The sequence below is a fragment of the Poecilia mexicana genome, unplaced genomic scaffold, assembly GCF_051168715.1.
Source record: "Poecilia mexicana isolate PSO_F unplaced genomic scaffold, ASM5116871v1 scaffold_14, whole genome shotgun sequence".
Lineage (NCBI taxonomy): Eukaryota > Metazoa > Chordata > Actinopteri > Cyprinodontiformes > Poeciliidae > Poecilia > Poecilia mexicana.
In genome coordinates, this window is record NW_028263383.1 from 11,134,381 (window position 1) to 11,158,845 (window position 24,465).

At 38.2% G+C, this 24,465-nt stretch overlaps 3 protein-coding genes across 3 annotated transcripts in view; 1 reads left to right on the forward strand and 2 right to left on the reverse strand.

Moving 5' to 3' along the window:
* The window catches only part of stk10 (serine/threonine kinase 10), a 41,545-nt gene extending 38,344 nt beyond the window's left edge, over positions 1-3,201 (reverse strand). Inside the window, exon 1 of the mRNA XM_015010896.2 lies at positions 2,722-3,201. Within this exon, the coding sequence (XP_014866382.2) occupies positions 2,722-2,862 (141 nt within the window). The 5' untranslated portion in view covers positions 2,863-3,201. The remainder of the gene's footprint in view (positions 1-2,721) is intronic.
* Positions 3,202-7,400: 4,199 nt separating this feature from the next.
* Positions 7,401-10,130, reverse strand: LOC106932287 (cytokine-like protein 1). The gene is made up of 4 exons (XM_015010904.2): positions 9,942-10,130; positions 9,782-9,826; positions 9,430-9,576; positions 7,401-7,809 (listed from the first exon to the last, which is right to left on the reverse strand). The coding sequence occupies exons 1-4, from the start codon at positions 10,092-10,094 to the stop codon at positions 7,750-7,752; spliced, it is 405 nt and encodes a 134-aa protein (XP_014866390.1). The 5' UTR covers positions 10,095-10,130; the 3' UTR covers positions 7,401-7,749.
* Positions 10,131-16,709: 6,579 nt separating this feature from the next.
* stk32a (serine/threonine kinase 32A) overlaps positions 16,710-24,465 on the forward strand; it is a 50,411-nt gene continuing 42,655 nt past the window's right edge. Inside the window, exon 1 of the mRNA XM_015010902.2 lies at positions 16,710-17,206. Within this exon, the coding sequence (XP_014866388.1) occupies positions 17,155-17,206 (52 nt within the window). The 5' untranslated portion in view covers positions 16,710-17,154. The remainder of the gene's footprint in view (positions 17,207-24,465) is intronic.

The following is a 24,465-nucleotide window of genomic DNA, read 5'->3' on the forward strand; positions in this document are numbered from 1 at the left end:
ATGGAAAATTGGACTGATATTGATATCTGATAGTAACACCGGTATTATGCCAGATTTACCAATATTTCATTTTATAATTTTTTTTATCCGATTACTCGATTAATCGTAAGAATAATCGATAGATTACTCGATTACTAAAATATTCGTTTACAACAGCCCTAAGTGCTTCTAACAAAAGAAAACAGAAGTTGCACTTACATGTTAATAAATACCTCTGTGATAACTGATAGTATTTTATATTATAAACAAGTTCCTGCACACACTACTTAATTTGTCCCCAACTCTCCTCTTTAGCAAGTTGTCTCTTGTTTTTCCAGCTGTGACAATAACTTAAAGAATTTGTGTGAGGATGACTCTCAACCACATTATGCTGTTAAACATGTCTGCTTGGTTTCAGTCACAGAAAAGATGTCTGCCTTCATCATCACAGGTCACACATTCACAACTAACTTCCACCCCCGACAGTCTGAGGAAACCAGTCCTCAACCCTGTCACCCAGTCTTCCTCCATCACAGTATTTAATGGAAAACATATGAAATTCACCAAATGAGGCCTTCCCCTCCCACACATGAGCCAATAATTCTGAGATTTGGGAGCAGCAACAGGAAGTTATCAGTCCTGAGACGACAACTTCCTTCTCTGGTCATCATCTGCTCGATGACTCGGCCTCCTAACCCTCTGACAGCTGCAGGTGTGAAGATGTTGTCTTGGAAACCCACAGACTGATAGCAAACAGAAGCCAAAGAATAGGATTGAAATTTGAATGGGGAAAGATAAACATATAAGAGAAAGATTGGATTTCAGCGTGGTACTTTACTCTTCCTCGAGTGGGTTTGTGAACTTTTTGTAAGTTTTAGTACTGAAAACTGAAGAATTGCTCTTAGCTTTACACTGAACTCTAAAGTCTTAAAATGGTTTGTCATCAGTTTTCTCAGTCACCCTAAAACCAGTTCTTGTGTCTAAAGGGTTTTAATAAAAATGGTCAACTTTAGAACAGTTAACTTCCTCACACCTTCTCCAATTCATACGCCCTGTCCAGCAAAAACTGAATGTCCACGCAGTGTTTCCTTCCTTACAAAAAAGTGCCTTTTCTAGTCATTGCAGAATTCCTCCAACACAGCCTCTGCCGTGTCAAAGGCATTCACTGTGCTCCGCTGGGCTGTGCAGACACAGAGGGCCTGTGCCCCGTTTCACACAGGCGAACTGACATGCCAGCAGGTCAAGATTAAATAAGTTTTCCAAGCCAAAACTCTGCCAGTTGCTGAGGTCTGGAAGGCGGCACAGAACTAATGAAAAGGGCTTTCACTGTCCGGTTAGGCTGACTTGTACCATGGAGCCACAGAAAAGACTGAGTGTAGACAGGATGAATACAGGTGCCAATACAAGTAATGCATTTCAGTAGGTAGATTAAAAAAGCCCCATACTGATTAAAAACACAGCAATACACTTGAAGCACTTGTTTGCTTTCATAATTAAAGATTGCAGTTAATACAAACCCAAATAGAGCCTGTGGCCTTGCTGAGGTGTTACAGGAAACACAGGTTGATTTAATAAGAAGCCTTCAACTCATCTGCACTGCTAGCACTTGGCATGTTTGCAGGCCAGTCAAGCATAGTGATACCATGGTCATTAAAGCAGGTATTTACAACTTTTGCAGTGTGGGCTGGTGCCAAGTGCCTGCAGAAAAAAAGGCTAATCAATGAATCCATGAGGTTAGTCAGCAGAAGGGAGGATGAAGTGCCGGGTGTGAGGCAGTGCAGAGCTTAAACTTGGCACAGTGGACACACACCAGCAGTGATGATGGCTCCCCAAATCATCACTGCCTTTGAATTTCACACTAGACCTCAAGCAACTTGAATTTGGTGCTTCTCTACTTGTCATTCAAACTGAAACTGATTTTAAAATAAAATGTCAAATTTGCTAAGAGTTTTGGCAACTGGTAAAGATTTCACTCATTTTCTTCCTTGCACAGCAAGACACTGCTGATGTTTCTTGTCTCTACAGGAGTGGGCTGATGAAAAGAATGCAACAGATGAAGACATGTCTTTCTGAATCTCCCCCAAAACTCCCCTAAAACTACCTGATTACACCGCACGTTTTCCTTCCACCCAACCTTCCACTACTATGCAGCTCTCTGAACAAACCAGCTCTTCAACAGTCACCTTTTGCTTTTGTGCCCCACATGCTTGGAAAAATATTAAATGAGCATTCTCCCATGCATTCACACCTTTTTGATCTTATGCAATGTTCTACTTAAACTTTAACAAGTCGTTATCCACAATAATCAAAATAAACAGATATAAGCACTTAAAATATATCACTATGTATGCAATGAATCTGTATAGTACAAGTTATTTGTGTACTTAAAGTGCTTAAATAAATAAAGTTTTAAAATGATATTGTTAGTGATCCACCAGTACTGTTCATGTGGATAGAACTTCTTAAAAGCTGAGACTGACTACCTGACTAACAACATACTTTACATAGCTATCCATTTACAAAAAGAAAAGAAGTTAGGAGGATGAAGCATCTCACATGTGACAGGGAGTAGTCCACCACACCCCAGAAACAACTTAAAAATAAATGTGGTCAATACTGCTACATCTCACATCATTTTCTCTGTTGAAACTATAAGCTAAACTTAAAACGTGATTGATAGGATATAAAAAGAAAACACTATGAACAAAGGTAATGGCAGCCAGGTGTTTTAAATGGTCTTACCTTGTAAACCTTCCCAAACGCGCCGTCTCCCAGCTCTCCAACTATCTCCCATATGTCATTAGGGTTCACGTCTCGTTTGACGTGCTCATACTGCTTCAGCTTCTTCTTTAGGATAATTTTACTAAACTTTGCGAATGCCATAATTAGCACTGTGACGCTTTTTGAATGAAATAAAAATGTAAATGATAAAAGAATAAATCAAAGAATACGTTAGTTGACAACGATCTCTACACAGAGAGCTTTACTCACGCCAATACGCAAAAAAGTGTTGTCTTCACTTTTCGCCTTCTTAAAAAGAAGCAAAAAGAACTGAGTGCTTTTTAAAGAAGTTATTCTGCTCCATCCATTTTACTCCCGAGAATCTGCGAGGTCTAAGGAGAAAACATGTCAATAATCCGCCTTACAAACTGCGATCAAAGACCGGGGCACGCAGTGACCACCTGCCGCTGCAGCGGTGGACACGCTGATGGGGTTCTCTGTCTAACTGTGCGTGTCTCGCTGTCTGGGCAACTTGTTGATTCAAACTGAGAGACGAAGCCCCACCTTATTGCGCAACAGCCCTCTCTTTCAGTGGCGTCATGGAAATGTAGTTCTTCAATCCGTCTTCTGTGTGGCACAGATGGTTCAAAAAAACTCCATATCCGGGTTGGCGCACGCAGCCGTCCCCGTTAATGCCTGTAACTCTGTATTTGACAGCTATGCACGTGTTTATTTATCTACTAATTAATGGACAACGCGCTGCTGTTTCATAATACAAATACATAGGCGTATGTCATTTATATATCACATCAATACTACAGCCCAAAAACTCAAATTTAGATTTTGTGCTCAAAAAAAAGAAATTAGTCAAATTGGCAGGACAGCTAATAACGTTTATGTTTGATTCAACACTTAGATTTCTTGATCTAGTTTCTCATCACTTCTCATTTCACACTGCCGCAGGTCAGCTAACTTGCTTTGTCCTTCCACATATTTTAAAACAGCTCCATCTGGTGGAGCTTTCCACGTAACAAGCGTCCAGATTTGTATGTAGTTTAATAACACTGTATTTTAATTTAACACCATAACTGGTATATTTGGGTATTTGGTCAACCTGCACTGTGAATATTTTCACCCAAAGTGACTGAAAAAAGAAAAAAAGAAGTCAGTGAGCGAAGCCTAAATCAGAAACATGTAAACGGACAAATGTAGATGAAAATTAAACTATAAGCACTAACTAGAAAAAAGACATATTTTTTAAGCTTTTGAAACATTACAGCATTTTTAAACCCATTATCTCAGTACACCATGACCATGACAGACTCGTTGTCCCAGTCTCTGTTGTGTTTTTGAATCATAGCTGTGTTTAGTGAGGCCTGCGGTGCTTTAGGTTTGTTGAGAGTTCTCCTGTCACCTTCTGGTTGAGTTGAGTTGATTTGTCAATGCAATCGAAAACATTTTGACAGAGCAGCCACACCTGGGAAGATTTAACACTATCCCAGTAATTCCAGTAATCCCAGTTGATTCATGATTTAGCAATGGGGGAGATTACCTGTTCACACATTTGGATACCACTTTCCCTTAATAAATTAAATCCTCATTTGAACAGTACATCTTGTATTTACTTAGACCGTTTTTGTCAGATACTAAAATTTAATGAAAGCACGACAACAAAAAGAGGCTTTCTGTACTTTTTCACAGCTTTATAAATACAAAACTTTGTTTTATCTTCCTTTAGTGTTCAGATGCAGAGCTGTTTTTAGCTAAAGTCAGGACAATACATCACAAACCTGATGACATCAGCACAAGGCTTCTCCTTTGTAATTTTTCACATATGGGTGAGTCTAAACAAACATGGTCTCATACTAATTTAAAATTTAACACCCAAGCAGTGTATTTGGTCTAAAAGCTTTTTATGAATAATGAGAGAAATCGTCTCTCCAACTGGAAGCAGGAATCATTTAATTAGACAGTTAAATGAAAAGAACTAATAAAACATTTCTTGCTTCTTGAGGTCTTGGACACACATGAAACTATGGCATCACTCAAACAATATGATGGCAACATGATTTTGTTAGAACAGGAACAGCTTCATGTCCCATTTTTGTTGTCTGTTTCTGCTAAAATGTCCCAGAGTCTGTCAGACTGTTCTGTCCTCTTTAGGACAAGGCTTGGTGACTTGCAACCACGTCAGTAGACACAACTATGCATATTACATTTTATCTCATAATTATCCTGATGAGAGATAGTTTTCTTTTTTAATTAAAAAGAAGGAATATATGCTTCCTTTATGATAAAAGCATATTTGTGTTATCTAAAATAAAAACACTTTTGCTTCCTCTGAAGCACTTCCATGTTATGAGGATACTTCAATGTACAATTATTCTAACTACTATCCTAAAACCTGATAAAAGAATAAAAATCATACCATGAAATTAAAGGTTTTATCTTTACTTGTTGGGTTCCTAAACATCAGAATCAGATAAAAGGCAGCAGGTTCAGATTGTAGTTTATTTTTGGTATTTTGAGCTTAAATTACTCATAATTCTTGGAAGCTTTCTGCTATTAAAAGTCAAATTATCTGTCATATTGATAGGGATGTTCCTAAAAACGGGAGGATTTTATGCTGCGTCTTATGTTTTTTATTTGCGTTCTAAGCAGTTGGAATGGTTTGAGAAACGAGCGTGAACAGCACCTCTAGTGGTTTACTTTAATCAAACATGGTTTCATTTCCCTCTTCTAGCTAATGCTTTGAGTTTGCATGAAGTTCCCACAACACAGTCATATGTCCTCATCTCAACCGCACTGCTCTGGAGACAACAGCCTGGAGTAAAGAGACAAGCTCATGCAGGTTCAGTCGGCCCTCAGAGGTTTCCACTAATCTGTCCACACTGATCTCTTGCCACTGATGTCTACATGTTTACTTTGTTCAGCTTCTGTGACAACAGCTCGGCCTTCCAGTTGCCATCAAATAACCTGGAGATTTTTCACTTCCTAAAAGCATTTTCAGGGATTTTTTTTTTTTTACTTTAATAGCTTTGATTAATTCACAGCCAAAAAAAGTCATGAAATATTCATAAATGCCGCATAGCATTTTCAAATTCTGTCAGGTGTTGTGATGATTTAAAACTAAAAAAGGAAAGAAAAAGAAAGGACATGAAAAATGCAGCTTTATTATTTTTCTAGAAACTCTCATTCTCCTTACATTGATACAAATTATTGTAGAAACTGTAATTATAATGCATTGTAGAAGTACCGTATTTTCCGCACTATAAGGCGCACTGGATTATAAGGCGCACCTTCAATGAATGGCCTATTTTAAAACTTTTTTCATATATAAGGCGCACCGCATTATAAGGCGCATAAAATAGACATTACAGTAGAGGCTGGAGTTACGTTATGCATCCACTAGATGGAGCTCCACTAAATGGAATGTCAACAAAACAGTCCGACTCCGGTCGGCGAGGAGAGCCTTCCGCGACTGGGCCGGGGCGTGGCCGGATGATGGTCACCCTTCTCTGTTCGCGCACAGCATGTTCATGGAGAACGTGGTGCTAAATGACCTGCAGACGACCTGATTATAGACCGTCGGTAGGTAGATAGGTCAGTCAAACTTTATTAACAAACCAGCGTTCTGACAACTATCCCAGCATGCACCGCGCGCTTCTTCTTCTTCTACGGGCGAAAATGAAGTCGGCGGCTGCTTACCGTAGATACTATCAATCAATCAATCAATCAAATTTTATTTGTATAGCACATTTCAGCAGCAAGGCATTTCAAAGTGCTTTACATAATTTTAAACAATGAGAAAGAAAAAGAAAGTAATAAAAAGATAAAAAGAAAAGATAAAACCTAGACCTGTTGTGGCTCAATATCGGTCCATATATAAGGCGCACCGGATTATAAGGCGCACTGTCGGCTTTTGAGGAAGTTGAAGGTTTTTAGGTGCGCCTTATAGTGCGGAAAATACGGTATTAGTACCACATTTCAAATTGTGTCAAGTTATAGTGATAATCTGGCTCTATTTTTCAGGAGGTTTTATTTAATAGACCAATAGCTGTGAAGTGGAAAAGGATGTGAGAAGGTTTTCTTTCCTTTTTTCTTTTTAATTTCTTTTTTCAAATTAAATTTAAAAACGTGATTAGGATTTTTACTCATCCCTGATATTTGATATTCCCAAATAAAATCAAGCTCAACCATTTTTTTCATCTGAATTGCTAAGTCATTTCATTAGTAAATCCAGTCCACCCATAGCTGTGAGGTTAAAGAAAACCTGAAGACCGTCGAATCGCACAAATGTAGATCCTTCAGAAGTTGTGTTAAATAGGCTAATTCCCACTGCGCTCTTTTTTGTGGGAGATCCAAACAACCCTGGACAGAGTCCAACATGATAATGGCTGCATCACATTGTGTAAATGTTTTCTTCAGCAGGTGGTCAGCGTTAATGTGAACTAAATTATGGGCATTCCTGAGAGAAAACATGTGCTTTTAAGCAGAACAATGACCCTACAGATCCATTCAGACCTACTATATACCATCATGTCTCAATAAAAGAGACAGAGATTAAAAAGAGATGCTGTATCCCAAGGGGCTATCCTTGAAACAAATAAATATCAAATAAATGAGATGAAAACTGATGTACACTAACTGATGGAACTGAAATTCAGTTATTGAACAGAAGATCAGAGAAATGCTGGATGTAAATGCAATTTTTTGATTTTCATTGTGAATAAAACATATTGAAAACCATGCATTGAGGTTAGATGTTGCAAGTGACAAAATGCAAATAAAAAGTGTAAAGGATACTGATACATTTGCAAGGCACTGCAAAAAGAACATTTAAATAGACTTTGTTAGCTTTATGTTATATTGTGACAGTTAAAAAATGTTACACTTTTTATGTAAAATCCACACAGTTTTATAAAAATTCCTTTAAAAAATCATGTGTTGTGTAATGTAACACATAGTAAAAAGAAATACATAAAAACTTTGACTTTTCCACTTCTTTAAGCTCCCTTTGGACTTTGGACAGACAAGAATGGTGGACTTTCAGTATCGATTGTTTGGACGCTCCAGCGCAGCACAGTCATAGACGGTAAACACCAGGTCCTGTTAAAACACACAAGAGGTATGACATAAACATTAATTAATGACAACTGTGGGGTCATATTAAGCTCTTAGTAGTGTACTTATATGTATTAAAACAATACTATTCAATATAATAATACATAGCAGTTGGTATAAGGTTCTTGTCAACCTCCCAGGAGACACTTTGACTCTTACACTCCATTTGCTGTATTTCTGTGATTTACCTCAAACCCTTTTCCACACCATGGCCTAGTCTGCAAAGACTAGGACACTGTCTGCAGACCTAGATGTGTGTGACTCTCCTCATCACGTGAGTGGGATCAAACATCCCCACAGGACAGCACAGTTCTCATAATCTGCATCATAAACGTTGCCTAATCCTGTCAGAGCACCCACTGAGTGACCCACTAAACTGCAGACTTTTTTCCATTTTGTGTCAAGTCATGCTGCAGAGACTGGGATTGTTGGCAAACAGATATTCAAAAATGTGCTGTTATTTTTGGCCAACAAAATGTTGTCCCAGAATGCCTCATTTTGGCTTGCACAGTTAGAGTATTACCTTCCTCCCGCTAATATTTCAGTCATCATTCCTGCAGGAATGCCCTGTCACTGTGTTTGGTGTTCATGTATGCCATTAGGCTGTCCTTCAAATTTTACTCAAGTGTATTAAACTGTAGCTTAGATTGATAAGGGTCATTTTTCTTGGGTCTCATTTTACTTTGCAAAATTAAATAAGCAGTTCAGCTCCAATTTTATGCAGTTATATTACTTGTGGAGACAGACTCATTGCTCAGGTAGTTAAATGGCAATCATGCGAAAAATGGGGTGAGCTATGGCTTAGAATGATTAGAAGAGACTGAACTTTCAAAATAAAATAAACTTCCTGACTACTTGGCTTTGAAGAAAACCTGACTGAAATGCCTCTTAAAGCCAGACTTTTCACTCAAATCAGTCAAACTCTTCTTATATATAGTTTATCACCTAAAAAACAATCATTCAGTTGGTTTTGCTTTATTATTGTAAAACATAATTGAATTCCAAAGCGAGCCCACAGAGCGACATAAACCTGGTCACATCAGAGCTGATGGTGGAAGGCAGATCAGATCTTTTGAGGACATTTGTATTTTTCTAGTTGTTCATCTCCTCTCTTATTTAAACCGTTTTCAATTTGCATTCAACAATTAACTTATTAAAGCGCCGTTGGGATGATCTTATTTTTATTTTATTTTTCTCATCTTTGAAGCCGTCAAACTTTCAGTGCCTGACTGCAGCATACGGGGCTGGATGTGTGCACCAGTGTTGCTGTTCTGGAAGGAATTAGGCATCTGATATGTAATTAAATGTTATTTTATTATTCATTATTTAATGTCAATGACAATCTATCATCTATCATAGTATATCCATCCATCCATTTTCTGCACACCCTTGTCCCTAGCGGTTTGGGGAGGGGTGCTGGTGCCTGTCCCCAGCAAACGTTTCAAGCAAGAGGTGGGGTCACCCTGGACAGCTTGCCAGGATGTCGCAGGGGATCTATCATAGTACATACTTTAGTTAAATAAGATGCGTCTGTGGACAGAATCTGTAATATCTAAATTCAACATTATGGTTGTTCCAGTTTATGTCCACTGTGACCTTTCTTACCCCATGGCATTTCTCTCCCATGACGATGAAGAGCTGCCGCAGAGTAACTTCCAGCTTCCTCACTTCTCTGGTGTATCCGCAGCGCCGCCGTCTCAGGTCTTCCACCAGGGAGATGTAGTCTCTCATTTTGTACATCACACAGGCATTCTGTCATGGGTAACAATTAAGATTTCCCATATGTGATTTGAAGAAGCTGAGGTTTGCAGTCAAAACGCAACAGAAACAACCAGGGAAGTTTGGGTGACAATCTGTATAAACAAAGGTTCTAAAGACCTTGATTTAGGGATTTGAGCACATTTTGAAAATGGTGAATTTTAAATGACATTTTACAGAATTTGTAAATCATACTTACGTGTATATCAAGGTAGAGTTCTGGCATATGGGCCATACAGTGACCCTGGAGGGAAAAAAAAATCCAGCTAAGAAGTTAAGAAATAAATTAACAAATGAAAAGTCTGCCTGTAGAAGATTAAAAATCAAAGAGTGGTAAAAAATCACAGCATCTAACTTACGGTTTCATAGCCGATCTTCAAATCAGCTGCCATCTGAGTGAGCTCCTGTGCCATGCTGAGAGCCTTGGAGTAGCAGGTTGGTGGGAAGAAAGGGTAACTCAGCGCCATCGGTACCACGGATAAAAGAAGCAACAACTGTTTCAAGATCGACATGATGCACAGAAAGCTGCTGTGATGACTGAGTTTCTTTCTGATTCTTTCTGCATATATTTAGCCACGTATGCTGGCAGACACATTTTAACACGCCCTCTTTGTTTTCTCCAAAATATATTATGCAATAGTATGGCATTTGAAGATCCTTTGTGGAAGATGAGAAAGCGTTCATTTTGGCTTGGAGAATCTTAGTGAGATATTTTTAAACCAGCTTTTTGGCAATGGAAGAGATTTTAACTATAGGTAAACTGTAAACTGTAATTGTCCCAATTAGGGGAACCCACCTCAAAATGTTGCTACAGTCAAAACAAAGTAAGCATTCTTTTGTTAAAATTCTTCTCATCACAATTTGATATACTGTTGATTCATTATTTTTCATATGATTTTGTGAGCATTTTATAAAGGAAACTCGTTTAAAAATAACTGACGTCATGCACACTGCTCTGCTTTTTGACATAAACAGATAAAGCCATAAAAGGTCTTGTTGGTCCATTTCTGCCTCCTGGCTCAGAATGATGGTTCGGTTTGCAGCGGTTTAAGGAAGTGGTTCCTCCTCACGATCACCACATGCTTGAGTCAACATCAAGTCAACAACTTGATGCAATCAGACCATCTTAAATGACTTTTACCAATAAGCATTATATAATGAACTTCATTTTATTGTATATGATTTAATTGTACTGAAATTCAAACTATTTAAGCAAAATTTGGACAAAGTTTTAGTTGGATAATAATTGGATCAGTCTTATAAAATTGCCTGTTGAATTACATCTGCTGTAATTTGGCACTAAAAACAAACTGTTTTGTATCATGAATCATAATGTCTATTATATTTACTACAGCAAATGCTTCAGTCAAGAATGTTATCTTATGTCTCCTTACATAACACCAGCTAACATCAAAAGTATCAAGACCAAAGTGGTAATAAGAAATGTCAATGATAGTTTTGAAAATATTTTACATTTCTTTACTGCAATATGCTGGTAACAGGGCCGTTTGTGGTTGGATTTTACGGTGCAGAAGATTACAAGAGGTAGAGTCAGGTGGAAACAGCAGTTGGATTATTCTCCTCACAGCATCAACACACACTCAATAACAATCCTCCCCACACAGGTGAAACTACAGGCTTAAATAGTCTCAGCTGTGTTGGACTCAACCACCTCCAATTCACAGGGGGATCTCCCTTAACAAATCTCCACCTATTTACATAAAATACACTTTATTAAATATAAACATTTAAATTTACTTTTTATAAATATTTTATATTTTATCTTACACCAAATGAAACACCACAAAAAAACCCATAAACAATTATCTCCCCACACTTTTCAATGGCCTCTCCCAGAAGCTATAAATGGTGTCTGGACCCCCAGGGTTGTATTTGTCCAAACACCCTGGAGAGGACACAGAAAAGACAGGTGATTCACTCAATATCAGCACTCCACACCTAACAGATTATGCACAAACATTTGCTCAGTTTTACCCACCAGTAGCTCATTGCTCTGAGTAACAATTATCCTCCCTCCACAGGCAACCAGCTCACTTTCCAATGAGGAGCAGCTGTGCAGAGCCCAGAACAAAAGGCTACATGCTAATTACTAAAATATTCAATAAATACAATTAAAACTTCTCATGTGCAAATTGTTGTTCATGTGCAAATCTCTGCTTAAAGTGCAGTGCTAAATAAAATGCTTGTTAATAAAGTGCAAAAAGTGCTTTTAAAGTGCTATACAGTGACTTAAATAAAAATAGACCCAGTAATGAAGCTCTCTTCATTACAATGAATAAAACTCACTGAGCAGAGTTTAGAAAATTCATATTGTTATGCCTGTTGTGCATTGGAGGTGAAGCTATAAAGAATTTTAGAGGTACATTTTCCCATTTGCAAAATTTGGATTAATATTTAATAATAAAATATTAAAATATATATATTTTTCTAATTTATTTTAGAGCCATGCTAAAACCCAACTGCTTTCAATGTATGTTCCAGCATATGTTAAAATATATGTTCTGTTTTTCATGACTGCATTTGCATTATCTAAAGTAAAAAATAACACCTGTCCTTTCTAACAATACAGGCTGATATTCTCAAGGCTCTATGCCAAATAAAGCCCAGACTGTACTGCTGTTATCTTAGACACTTTTTGTTCTGACTTTCATCCACTAGGTGGGACTGATTTTCAAGAAACTTTCCTGCAGAGCTTCATTTTGTTCAGCTACCATAGTAGTTAAAAGTTGTTGCCCAAAATCAAACAACTAAATCTGATAAACCAATGCTTCACTTTGCAGGTCAAAATTATTTCATGTACTTACAAAACAGGACAGCAGTGGGACAGGCTGAGGCCTCCCACATGGTAAGAATCTTTCTTTTGTCTCTTGCAGGTGTAACATGACACAGTCATCACTCATTCCATCCAAAAGACGAGCACGCCTACTGATGCTGCCAAAAGCCCAACAAGGGATTGGCATGATTGTTACTGATGCTTGTCACTTTTCATAGCATGCTGAGATGTTCATTGTTCACCTTATCGGTCTCTCAGGTCCGCAGATCAGCTGCTTTTGGAGGTACCGAGATCAAGAAGGAAGCTCAGAGGGGACAGGGCTTTCTCTGTCATGGGCCCCAAATTATGGAACAACTTGCCTTTGCAGGTCAGAGAGGCCCCTTCACTGTCCACTTTTAAAGCTCGTCTTAAAACCATCTATTTTACTTGGCTTTCAACTCCAGCGGGATCTAGTTTTAAATTGTATGTTTTTGTTTTTAAACTGTAAGTTTTTATTTTATGTTTTTTTTATTATGTGTTTTGATGTACAGCACTTTGTATCAGCTGTGGTTGTTTTAAAGTGCTTTATAAATAAAGTTGGTATGGTATGGTATGAAGATGGATGATACACACTCTCACACACCCATACACACACAGCGTGCTTTGGCTTGACTGAACAGCAAGAAGGGGGAAAAAATTAGCAGTGTGCACCGTCAGCATAATTCATCCCTCAGTCCCACCACTCAGCCATTCTCCTTCTGACCTTGGGCCACTGAATTAACAGGGGACTGAGGTGAGTGTGCAGTCCTTTTAATGGATGGATGTATTTTACAGTTTGTAGTTAATGGCAGCACAAGTTAATGGATGATAGTGGGCTAAACAAATGGCCCAAAACTTGGCAAATTATGATGCGGCAAAGAAAAGTTCTGGCTTCAAAGGTATGCAGTAGAAGCATGGCAATGCAAAAATGTTAATGCCGTTTGAAATTTCACACATTATGTCAAAACCACAAACTTGCATTTCATTGGGATACTATATTACTGACTCAGCAGAAGATCAGATGAGACTAAAATGGAACCTATTTGACTCGTGCAATACTTTGTGACAGAAAACTAAAGCTACTTTCAAACATCTTTCCATGGATGCTTTTCTATAAAAAAATGTAATGAAAAATGAGGATTTTCAAGTGTATTCTTCTGTCAGGATGAGACATTTTACTTTTGGTGAGATGCTTCTGTCCTGTTTCATTTTATTTTTTCACAAATATGGATCAAGAGACCATTTAGCAATGGAATTTCCATGATTTATTACCACCTTAGTGGTTTGATAATTATTAGTCAAAGTGATGAAAAGGTTTGTCATGGTACCAATTTTATTTTCAAATTCAAGCATCCAGAATGCTGAAGTGACAGGAGCATCTGCAATGTTTTGAGTGAGATTAAATTATTTCATTTCTGGGTCATTGCACTAATTTTTGCAGTCCTTGCAGACATGTGGGGTGCATGTAGAAGCTGAGAGACTCATGCAGGATTCCCATATGCATCAAACATCAGTGACAGCCTTGCACGAGCTGTAATCAGATTGTATGTTCTTGTGCTACAAACAGTGGTGGATGATCCTGGAATGATTTTGCTTCCCTACACCACAGAAATGAAAGGCAAATATGGAACAGAACAATGAGAATAAACATAATGAGCTGCAGAAAAAGGGTTCATTAACACACCTCCAGATGTAAATCTTCAGCTTGCCTTATAGAAGGTGAATAGAGAAAGAGACATACCCCAAAAGACTTAAAGCTGCAGCAAAAGATGGTTCCACAAAGTATTGACTCAGGAGGCTGACTTCACTGTTCAAGCTAAAAAAAACAAAAACCTGTCTTTATATTGGAATAAAGACAGAATAGAAATATCCTTTATTGTCCCATAAAGGGGAAATTCAACTGCAACAGCAGCATCAGATGTTCACACAATAAAAACTATATTTATATTCTATATGGAAAATGATTTTGAAACATAGAGTAACTGCATAGAGTTGCATTGAATTCTTGTTTTTCCTGCATAAATAGTTTTACTGCCGAGTGTAAATTTACAGGATTTTACAATAGCAAGATTTTTCATCACATTACAAAAAAATTGACTTTCAGCAGAGCACATGTGCGAGGTGGCAACCCGGTATTTGCTGTAGGGGGCGCTGTTCTAAAGGGATCATCAACATGCGTTGCTCCACATAAACTGAAACAATATTTTGATTTTAGGGTTTCTGTCTATATTAACAATATAAATTAGTGATTTAATTCTTAAAACCAGATCTAAATACAACCTAGCACTTACTTACTGATGTAAACAAGTTCTCATAAGGTCATGTCACATTTATTTTAGGTGATGAATTGTGGCATTTTCAGAATGACATGTTACATCATCACTAGGTGAAATTTACATAACATTTGTGAAGAAGCACATTGGGGGTTCCTCTCATGTTGATGTGTTTGGAGCCCCACGGGGGAACCTCAGCCCCGTGGCCACAGCGGGACCCAGCGGGGAGCCTAATGAAACGTGCCTCCCTGTGGAAGCACGGCTGTTGGTGGCCAACCTATTCACTCAGGCTGCGATGTGGAGGTCAGTCGCGCATCAGAGCAACGTGCGGCGCACTCCTCCTACCGAAAAATCCCAGTTTTTGCAGCCTTTGTCCTTCAGAGACGCTGAACGGGATTTCGCATTGTACTCCAGCGCCGCATCCCGAGAGTCACGTCCCGCTGCGCGGACCCATTTTTCGGGTGACAGGTGTCCCGGTGCAGCAACGTCCGGAATACAACTACTGCTTTCAGCTGGACTGTTGCTTTACGGTTTCTCTGCAGCAAGCTCGGCTGGGAGCGGTGTCATGCTCAACTATCAGTATTGAGGAGGTAGGTGCACCCCACTGCTGCCACGGGGTACTTTCTATTCAGCGCATGTTCTCAGATCAGATAAGGGGCTCCGAGCACAGTGTCCTCTGCGGGGATCTCAGCACTGCGGCGTCCCGCACTAGTTTTTGAATATTTAATTTAACTCAGAGAGGATGCTCGGACGTGCGGTGGTGACGCATTCTGGATGTGTCAGCTAATAAAGGGTGAATGTAAACAGGCTACATTATTATAAACCCATTCCGTTTAATCCAGTTTTCTTTATTCAACTTTGTCCCATTGAGATCCCACATCTTGTTTGCCAGACAGACCCGACAGAGGCAGATGCAGCGCAATTCAAATAAGCAAAAATCACAAAGAAGATGCAACCTGTTCAATATATCAGTTACTGAGAACCGAAGTTGGAACCTTCATTTTTAAACATTAACATCACCATAAAAGAAAATGTATGGTTTTTTCCCTTGACTTACCAGTCTACATTTGTGAAAAACAGAAGATAATGAAAAGCGAAAGTAATCCATCTCGTGCCCCATCGTACAGGTTACACTATCCAACCTGGAAAAACTGTAAGCCTGTTCTTCAACGTTTATCTCGGAAAACAACAAGGAAAGGTTTGATATTTCCAATTTACATTAAATAAAAGCCTGACCTATTTCTGTAATAAAATCTAAAGAACTTAATATTTGCTCAAAAGAGGTAAAATGCTAATGTTACATGGCAAGTTATATCTTGGTTAAATATCAGATATTTAAAAATAAACATTACTTCTCTTGACCATTATACAATTATAAAACCTGTAAAATAAAATCACAATGGTTCAAATTATAAATTCACAATCCTTAGCTGTTTTTGTATAAAGAAAACAATATTGGACCAAGATCTGAACCTTGTGGAACCCCTGATAGACTTTCAGTAAGTCTTCATCATCTTTGTGATAATGTCACTAAATAAATAGGCTGTTACTTATCTTAAGGTGAAGCAACAGAAAACGTTTTCAGGGAAAATGTCCAAAGGAGTTTATGGATAAGATGCATTCAGTTATCTAAGCTAAAGCATTAAAAGATCTACACTAGGTGCCAGTGGTCTGTCTGACCAGGAAGCAAAATCTCATTCTACAGTTTTGTGAGGACAGCCTGAATTATTTTCGTTCACAGTGCACTAAGTTGTAAATCAAAAGCCTCCAATTGTATGCTGTTAATGGGAAAGCTGGTTCTACCATTATTCACACATGCTCTGCAGACAGTGCTCCTCTGGGATGGGCTTTTGATTAAAATATGGAAGTTAAATAATTGATAGATGGCAGACAAAGGAAAGATGAAGACTAAAGAGAACGAAACAGAAAGCCCTGTTTCCTCTATAAGTCTGAGCTTTTTAAAACATTGATGTCTTAGTGTCTAGAAAATCAGTATTGTACCATTTCCTCATTGTCCTCCTTTCTGTCCCGCCTCCCTCCAATCAGCTGTTGGTTTCAGGTTTTCCCTGTCTCCCCTCACAGGTTAGACTCCCAGTCAAAGGAGGTTCATAGCCACAGGCATATCACCCACCCTCCTCCTCTCTGCTGGAAAGAGTTGTCCGTCTGCCTGCAGTCGTCTAAAGCACCATTGAAGACAGACAGCAAGCGTAGGGGGTTCTCCCTGTGAGAGAGAGAGTGTGTGTGTGTGTGTGTGTGTGTGTGTGTTGGTGGCTTTATAGTTCAACACCCCCAGCCCTTCTCGTTTGTGTGTGTTTGTGTTCGTGCGGTGATGTGTGGCCTAAGAGAAGCACTTTAAGTCAGCAAAACGGGATCCAGCCCATGAGTCTCTCAGTGCGCTGAGCCGTTGACCAGGCTATGAAGGAGAGCTGCTCCAAACTAGGCTGAGTTGAGCAAGAGCAGGACGATCTGTGCGAGGAGCAGTCAGCCATGGGACTCGGACAGTCCAGCAAGACCCCGGTCACTGACGACACGGATGAGGGTGAGTGTTAAAACCCAGATGATCCTTTTCAGTGTATTTTTCTTCCTGTTTACTGCCCACAAATGAACTGACAGGTTGTGCATGCAGCATTCAGCATCTTTCCTGCTGCCTCATCAAAGTGTTATTGCTACCTGACAAAATTAAGAACACATAACAGTCGACGGCTGTTTAGCTTAAAGACCAGCATATTGCTAATAGTGCCTTTTGTGCAAATGCATTATTTGATAAGTTTGCAAAAAATACTATTTTAATTTAGCACAGTTTAATTGCTTTTATTTTAAACAGAAATGAAACAATTATTTTTGCCACAAAAAATATTTTAGATTTTAAAGTTGTAATACAGTTATCTATACCATATATCCAAAAATATAAAAATATAGAATGAACACCTGCTGTTAAATTTTGGAAATGTCACATATAGAATTTGCCTTTACTGTTTTTGAACTTTGGATTGATGCAGCAGTTAATCTTATGGAGCCCTCCAGGGGACATGGAGAAACTTTTTTCTTTTGCGTTCCCTAACAAAAGGTTTTGCGTACCTTCACAATAATCTACTGATCAATTCATGCGGCATAATTGAATACTGTAAGCCTTTCTTATGGTGACCGCCGTAGTTTCTGCTTTAATACAAGCTTATGTAAGGTTTTTCCATGAATGTTAATATCTCGTTGTGAAATATCTGACTTTTTATATCTTTTTCTTTAGTATAGAAAGGCACCACAAACCTATGATATAAACAGAAACTTTCCATAAGGAGGAAATAAATAAAAATACATCCTAATTTGGACTATTTCTGAGTTATTATCGCGGGGTAATAAGTCATCTGATTGTGTCTCTATTATGTTCATAGTCTGAATGGTTTAAACGGCTGCTTTCAGTACCGTTCCATCTGAGCCTTAACAGACATAAACATGCAGTAAATAAATCGATTTTCAATCAGTTTTTTGCACCAAAGAGTTAATAATAATAAACAAGTTTTCACTGAGGTTCTGTAAGAGCCATATGAATGAAATAAGTAATTATTGATCTGACAAGAGCAGCTGCTTTGACACCTGGTGGTGGGCGTGTCCATGTGGGCGTGGCTGTCATCAAGTATGAATGGAAAGGTGACTGGCATGGTGGCTTTGTGTGTATGAGGAATCGGGTGAGCGGGTGGTCAGTCCTCGCAAAGTTTGGAGCATCATGATCAAAATAAAATAAATCGATAATTGTGACAGAACAAAGTGGAGGTTAGGAGTTGATTGATACACGGACAGATGAGATTCCCTGAGTTAACCCGGTGCCGCCCTCTACCACCTGCCATGTTTTATAATAATAAAACCTGTTTATTATTATTAACTCTTTGGTGTAAAAAACTGATTGAAAGTGGATTTATTTACTGTATGTTTATGTCTGCTAAGGTTGAGATGGAACTGAACATGAAAACGGTCCTTTAAACCATTCAGACTAGAACACAACAGAGACACAATCAAAACTGTCAGATGACTTGATAATAACTCAGAAATGGTCCAAATTAGGATGTATTTTTATTTCTTTCCTCCTTACGGAAAGTTTCTGTTTGTATCATAGGTTTGTGGTGCCTTTCTATATTAAAGAAAAAGATATAAAACATCAGATATTTCACAACGAGATATTAACATTCATGGAAAAACTTTACATAACTTTATATTAATGCAGAAAGTACGGCGGTCACCGTAAGAAAGGCTCACAGTATCAATTATGCCGCATGAACTGATCAGTAGATTATTGCGAGGGAACACAAAAGTTTTGCGAGGTAATGCAAAAGAAAAAAATATTTCCCCATGTCCCCTGGAGGGCTCCGTATAATCTAAACATACAACAGTTCTTTTCTTTACTCAAGCAGGGGACACAACCTTTGAATAATAATAAAGAATCTCCACAGATAACAAAGTCATCTTCTTGGTGATGAAAGCGGCTTCAGAGACAGGAGAGGGTTTTCCTTTTGAAGTCGTAGGAACCTAATGATTACACTCTACTTTGCTGTTTTTGCTCAACATTGACGTGTGTATTTCCTCATTGGGTTACAGCTTATGACTCAGTGGAATTGATATGTAATAGGAATGGAGCATCATTCTTACAGTATGATACTTTTCACTGCATGATCTGATGAAGTTTATTCAAAATATATCCTTATTTAAGCTATGATAACACTATCTATAATGTTCTATAGCATTTTCTATGCATGAATTTTATCACACCAGTCCTGTTTTATTTATCTTACTTGTTTTATATTGTGTGCTGCTTTTTAATAATAATCATCACACGGGGGATGAGGATCTGCATAGGTTTATTTCTACAACATGGCAGCACGGGGGACACTTCTTTAGCAGGCGGTGACATGCTCTCTCACATTTCCCAGCATGGTGGTCAGGCAGCTTACAACAAATGACAAGGAAGGTAAAAATAAAATTGTGCACAAATTAACACTATTGAAGTAGATTCATCATTACTCCAAAAACAGTATGAAATAAAAATGACTTACAAAACTTAAAGTTCTGCTTAATTTAAATCACCAAGAGAAAATATCAATATCCCTTTATTACCTAAAGTAAGAAGCTTATCTCACAATGTTCACAATGTATTCATTCAATTAAAATATATAAAATCACAACAGACAGCAGCCTGTATTTAAATACAGTCGTATTGCATAAAACACTGTACTGTGGTATCCTCTCTGCAGCAGATCAAAGACAACAGGGAAATATTCAGACAAATTTGATGAAAGAAACATTTTTCTTTCTTCAAATTCACAGTAAAGCTTAAAATCAACTTAGCCACAGTTTAACATTATTAAAATAATTAGAATACATTTCAATATAATTAGTGGAACTGAGGAAGAAGCAGCATTTGAAAGCATCTTAGCAACATGATGATAAATTAGCTAATTTTTTTTTCTGCTGAAGCCTCATCATCCAAACATGATTTGTGCCAGACTCATTAAGATTCCACCAATCACAATATTTGGGACCCAAAGGTAAAAACTGTGTAAAATGCAGTAGTTTCAAAACTACTAAAAGTTCCCATCATGTTGTACTCTTTTTAATGAGATTCCATAAATTATGCTGGATTGACCAGACATTTTCTCCAGTTTAATGTAGTGTGGAATATTGGAGCGCTCTCTCTACCCAACTGTTGCTGTACACTGCCTATCAGCTGGCTCACTGAACACTGCTACGCTCTCAATCACTTATGAGTAAAACCATTCAGAAATAATTCCTGTTGTAAAATAAACTGAGAGCTATGGCGTGGAAACTAAACCAACCCAACTGATTTCTGGCGACTTTTAGCCTTCAATGTGTTTGTGAAAGTATTGATTACTGATTTGAGCAAGACGGTACAGTACAGCGTCTGTAACAACCTTCACTGGTCAAGTAAGATTTACTGATGAAGGGAATGATGATGTATGGTTTGTGCAACTTGCCACTCCAGTCAATTCTAACATATATTCTCTAAACATGTTTTGTAGCATTTTTAAATGTTTGCTATTAATAAAGTGAAATACCCCAGTTCTTGGAGCCGCCCAGTTTAGTTGGGGAACAAACTAGCTAAACTGGGATATTTTTACAGACGTAACATTTATTGCTTGTTCCATAATTGACTATATTATGTTTGTTTGATGTAAAGCGGTTTGAACTGTCTTTTTGGTGACATGTGCTACACAAATGAACTTGACTTGATTCAGCTAAGTTTCTGAAATGCCTGGACGCCTTCAGTCCTCAGCAAAACCGTAGCTAAAGCCTGACTCAAGTGTTCACGTTTATAGTCGTTTTTTTAAACTGACTGCGAACAAACTTCCTTCTCATCTCTTGATATGTCAATTTCCAATTCTAATATTTTGATAAGTGTCAGTACTCTGCATGTTAAGTATACATATTAACATCCATCATGCAATCACTGCTTTGAGTAGCAATAAAAATGCTAATTGACTTTTCACTGTCACTCCAAGGTGATATTGGTAACAGTTTCTTGTTGGTTGTTCTGTGAAGCTGTGAATCCATTTGCTGTGGCAAAATGTACATAGTATGTTATTTAATTAACAAATACACAGCACAGAAACACCTAAAGCATTTTAATAAAGTCAAAGAAAAACTGACTAGCAATACCCTTTACTCTCCTTTAGTTATGACACTCATGACACTTTTTTTTTTTTTTTTTTACCAAAGCAGTTAATTTCTAAAAGAAACATCAGAATTTTTGTGTCTGAGACACAATACAGCTGGGACAAATTGTATATCACATCAACAGGATACAAAAATGAATTAAATGTTAAAATTTCTGAAGAAATTTTAACATTTAATTACTGTAAATGATCAAACCACATCCTGTCATTTGGTGCTGGCTGACTTTTTCAGAGGTGTTTGTATGAAGGTAGACTCTGTCAAGACTTGTTTATCTCCCCAGAGTTTGATGTTTGCAGATCATACGTCACCAGGTGTGTGTGTGTGTGTGTGTGTGGTGGTGTGTGTGTGTGTGTGTGTGTGTGTGTGTGTGCGTGCGTGCGTATGTGTGTGTGTGTTTCCTTCCCACACTGTGCAGCCATGTGAGGTCTTACTTAATTGATTGGCCACTTTTAGTGGCCACCAGAATTTATTCACGGCTGGACACAGACCTTAAATTTCAGTTACCAAAGACAACCGATGTTCTGACACAAAGTGGGCACTCAGATAATTTGCTGGAGTAATAAGACAAAGATTGAGAGACAGACATAAAATTCCTTTTACTCCACATTTTAAGACATTTAGATTCGCCTAACTTAATACAAAATGTCATTTAAGCCAAAACATGTGAAAGAACCTACCCATAGATTTGAATTATTCTGTTGCAGCTCAGATTTAAAGATTTCTGTTGATGTTAGACCAAACTATAATCATGACCGGATTTGGGCTATGACTTTCAGCTAATCAATAGATGAGATTTTAACTTTGAGGCTTTACCTTATTTAGCCATGACTCAGTATTAAGTTTATTCTTAGTAGATTGTTTTAGAGCGATCTATGCTGTCTTAAAAATTAGTGTTCATAAGGTACTTCAGGTGCAGGCAATCTGGTCACAGTTGATGGGGAGATGGATGGAGCGGGGCAATCCAGGAAGGAAATTTGTTCCAACCTTGAACATTTCTGTTCAGAGATGCTTTCTCTAAAACTTTGTGGTTTTATTGTGACTAAATGTGAAAGAGTAGGACGAGATGATGTGTTTTAAGGTGTTGGATGTGCTGATTAAACCACCGCTAGACTCCTGCTCAATCTGTTCGATCACATTAGAAACCCTCTGTCACATCAGATCTGGTTATTCAAGTGAGTGAGAAAGAAGAAAACTGACATTAATGTTTACCTGGAGGCCAAATCCAATATTTTCACAGTTAATGTGTTCTTTCAAGAGGATTCAGATTTCATTTCGTCCAAACTTGGGCCACCACTGACAGAAGGCAGATGTTATGGTTGTGCATATACAGCATAAAGGTGGAAGTGGCATGATTTGGGGATGCGTTACTGCTGGAGGACCTGGTCAGCTCTCCATCAGATGAACTCTGTCAGAAGGTGTTTGTAAAAAATGTAAGACCATTTGTAAAAAAAAATAAACCTAAAGCAAAACTGGAGCCTTGGATATAAAAATATTCAACAGGAACTGGTTGAGGATTAGGAAATCCTAATTTTTGTAACTTAAGTGCAAGCAAATCATCTTTTTTCTAGTTATGAGAAAAAAAATTACAGATTGATATGAGAATGATTCTTGATAAAGATTCAATATTTAATGAATATCCTAAATTCTACACAACTGTTAAAATTTCTCTCTGTAAATATGCTGTGTAACAAACAAAAGAAATAATTAAAAAGGAGATAAATTCTGGTTGTTCTGAGAATTTCAATCTTCTTTTATCCCATTTGTTGAATTGAAGGAGCTAAAGATCTCCAGATTTATCAGAGACCTCTGATATTCTGGCATGAACCAAAATAATCTTCAGCACAAGCGATGTCCACTAAGACTGCTGCATGGTTTCCCTTAAGAGCCATTTTAAAGATTTGAGGGGACATTTCCAGCGCTTTCCTTTTAGCAGCTTTCCAATGTTTGGTTCATTTTGTTATCAAGTCACTGTCTAACAAACACACATATGGGAACACAGCCAGAGCATTTCCCTCTGTCTCACTCCTCTCTATCAGCCACTTTATCGGCTATTGGAAGCGGATGGGGGCTGTTTGTTTCTTGCTGTCATGACAACGAGGACAGACGGTTTTCCCCCTCTGCTGCTGTCCCAGAGGATGGAACAGCTGCTGCCCGTTGTTTGCTCTCATCGGATGACACACTCAAATGATGCTGCACATACATTGACAATTACCAAAAACACACTCATGCACAGGACATTTAAAACACTACACTGTGCACACACACAGGGACACACACTCTTACATTTAGCCTGCAGCCACTAGATCAATTGGATGTGACAGCTGATGTTATGCTCCGTTAGTCACGTATCAGTGGCACTTCCCCGTTTCACACTATCTGTGCCGGGGTGTTTACGAAACCTGTCCAGATATAGTCCACATGGGACCAGCTATATAACACACACATATCACAAACATGCAGATTTAGAGTTGCCACTGTCTAAAGTCAACACAGACCCATAGAGGCTTCTGGTAATTACAGTCATTTCACTGCTTAGCTACTGGGAGATCCTGTCCTGATGATTTCAGAGACACAGCTGCGTTCGTGGATTAGATGTGAGATAATGTGATTACAGGAAGACACACAAGGAAGCAAAGGAAAAGAGAGGGAGGAGGTTTATATTTTACTTTCAGTGGCTTGATGTGCTGAAGTAAATGATGGACACTCGAGTAACGGCATGAAATAATCAACATCTGCACAAGAGTGTAATTGGCACTTTGACAGCCTTTCTCTCGTTTAACTCAGCTGAGGAAATCATGAGACCCTGGAACTCATCTGGGAGTCATTTTAAATTTAAGTGACACCTACTAATCAGTTTAGACTGAACTAATCATATTAGCTGGGCCTGATCCTCACACTCTCTGATGTACAGCGGATTTGACTATGAAGTAACTGCATAGCCTCATTCTGGCTGTGTTTATGTCTGTCTGTCCATCCGTCCATCCATCTGGTCATGATCTTTAATCTCCTTCCTGTCCAGTTTTGTATACTTGTTCCATATTCAAACCACTTAAAACTATGTATCAACCTTAGATTTACTGTACATTTTTATGTTTCTTCTTATGAAGTGAAATAAAA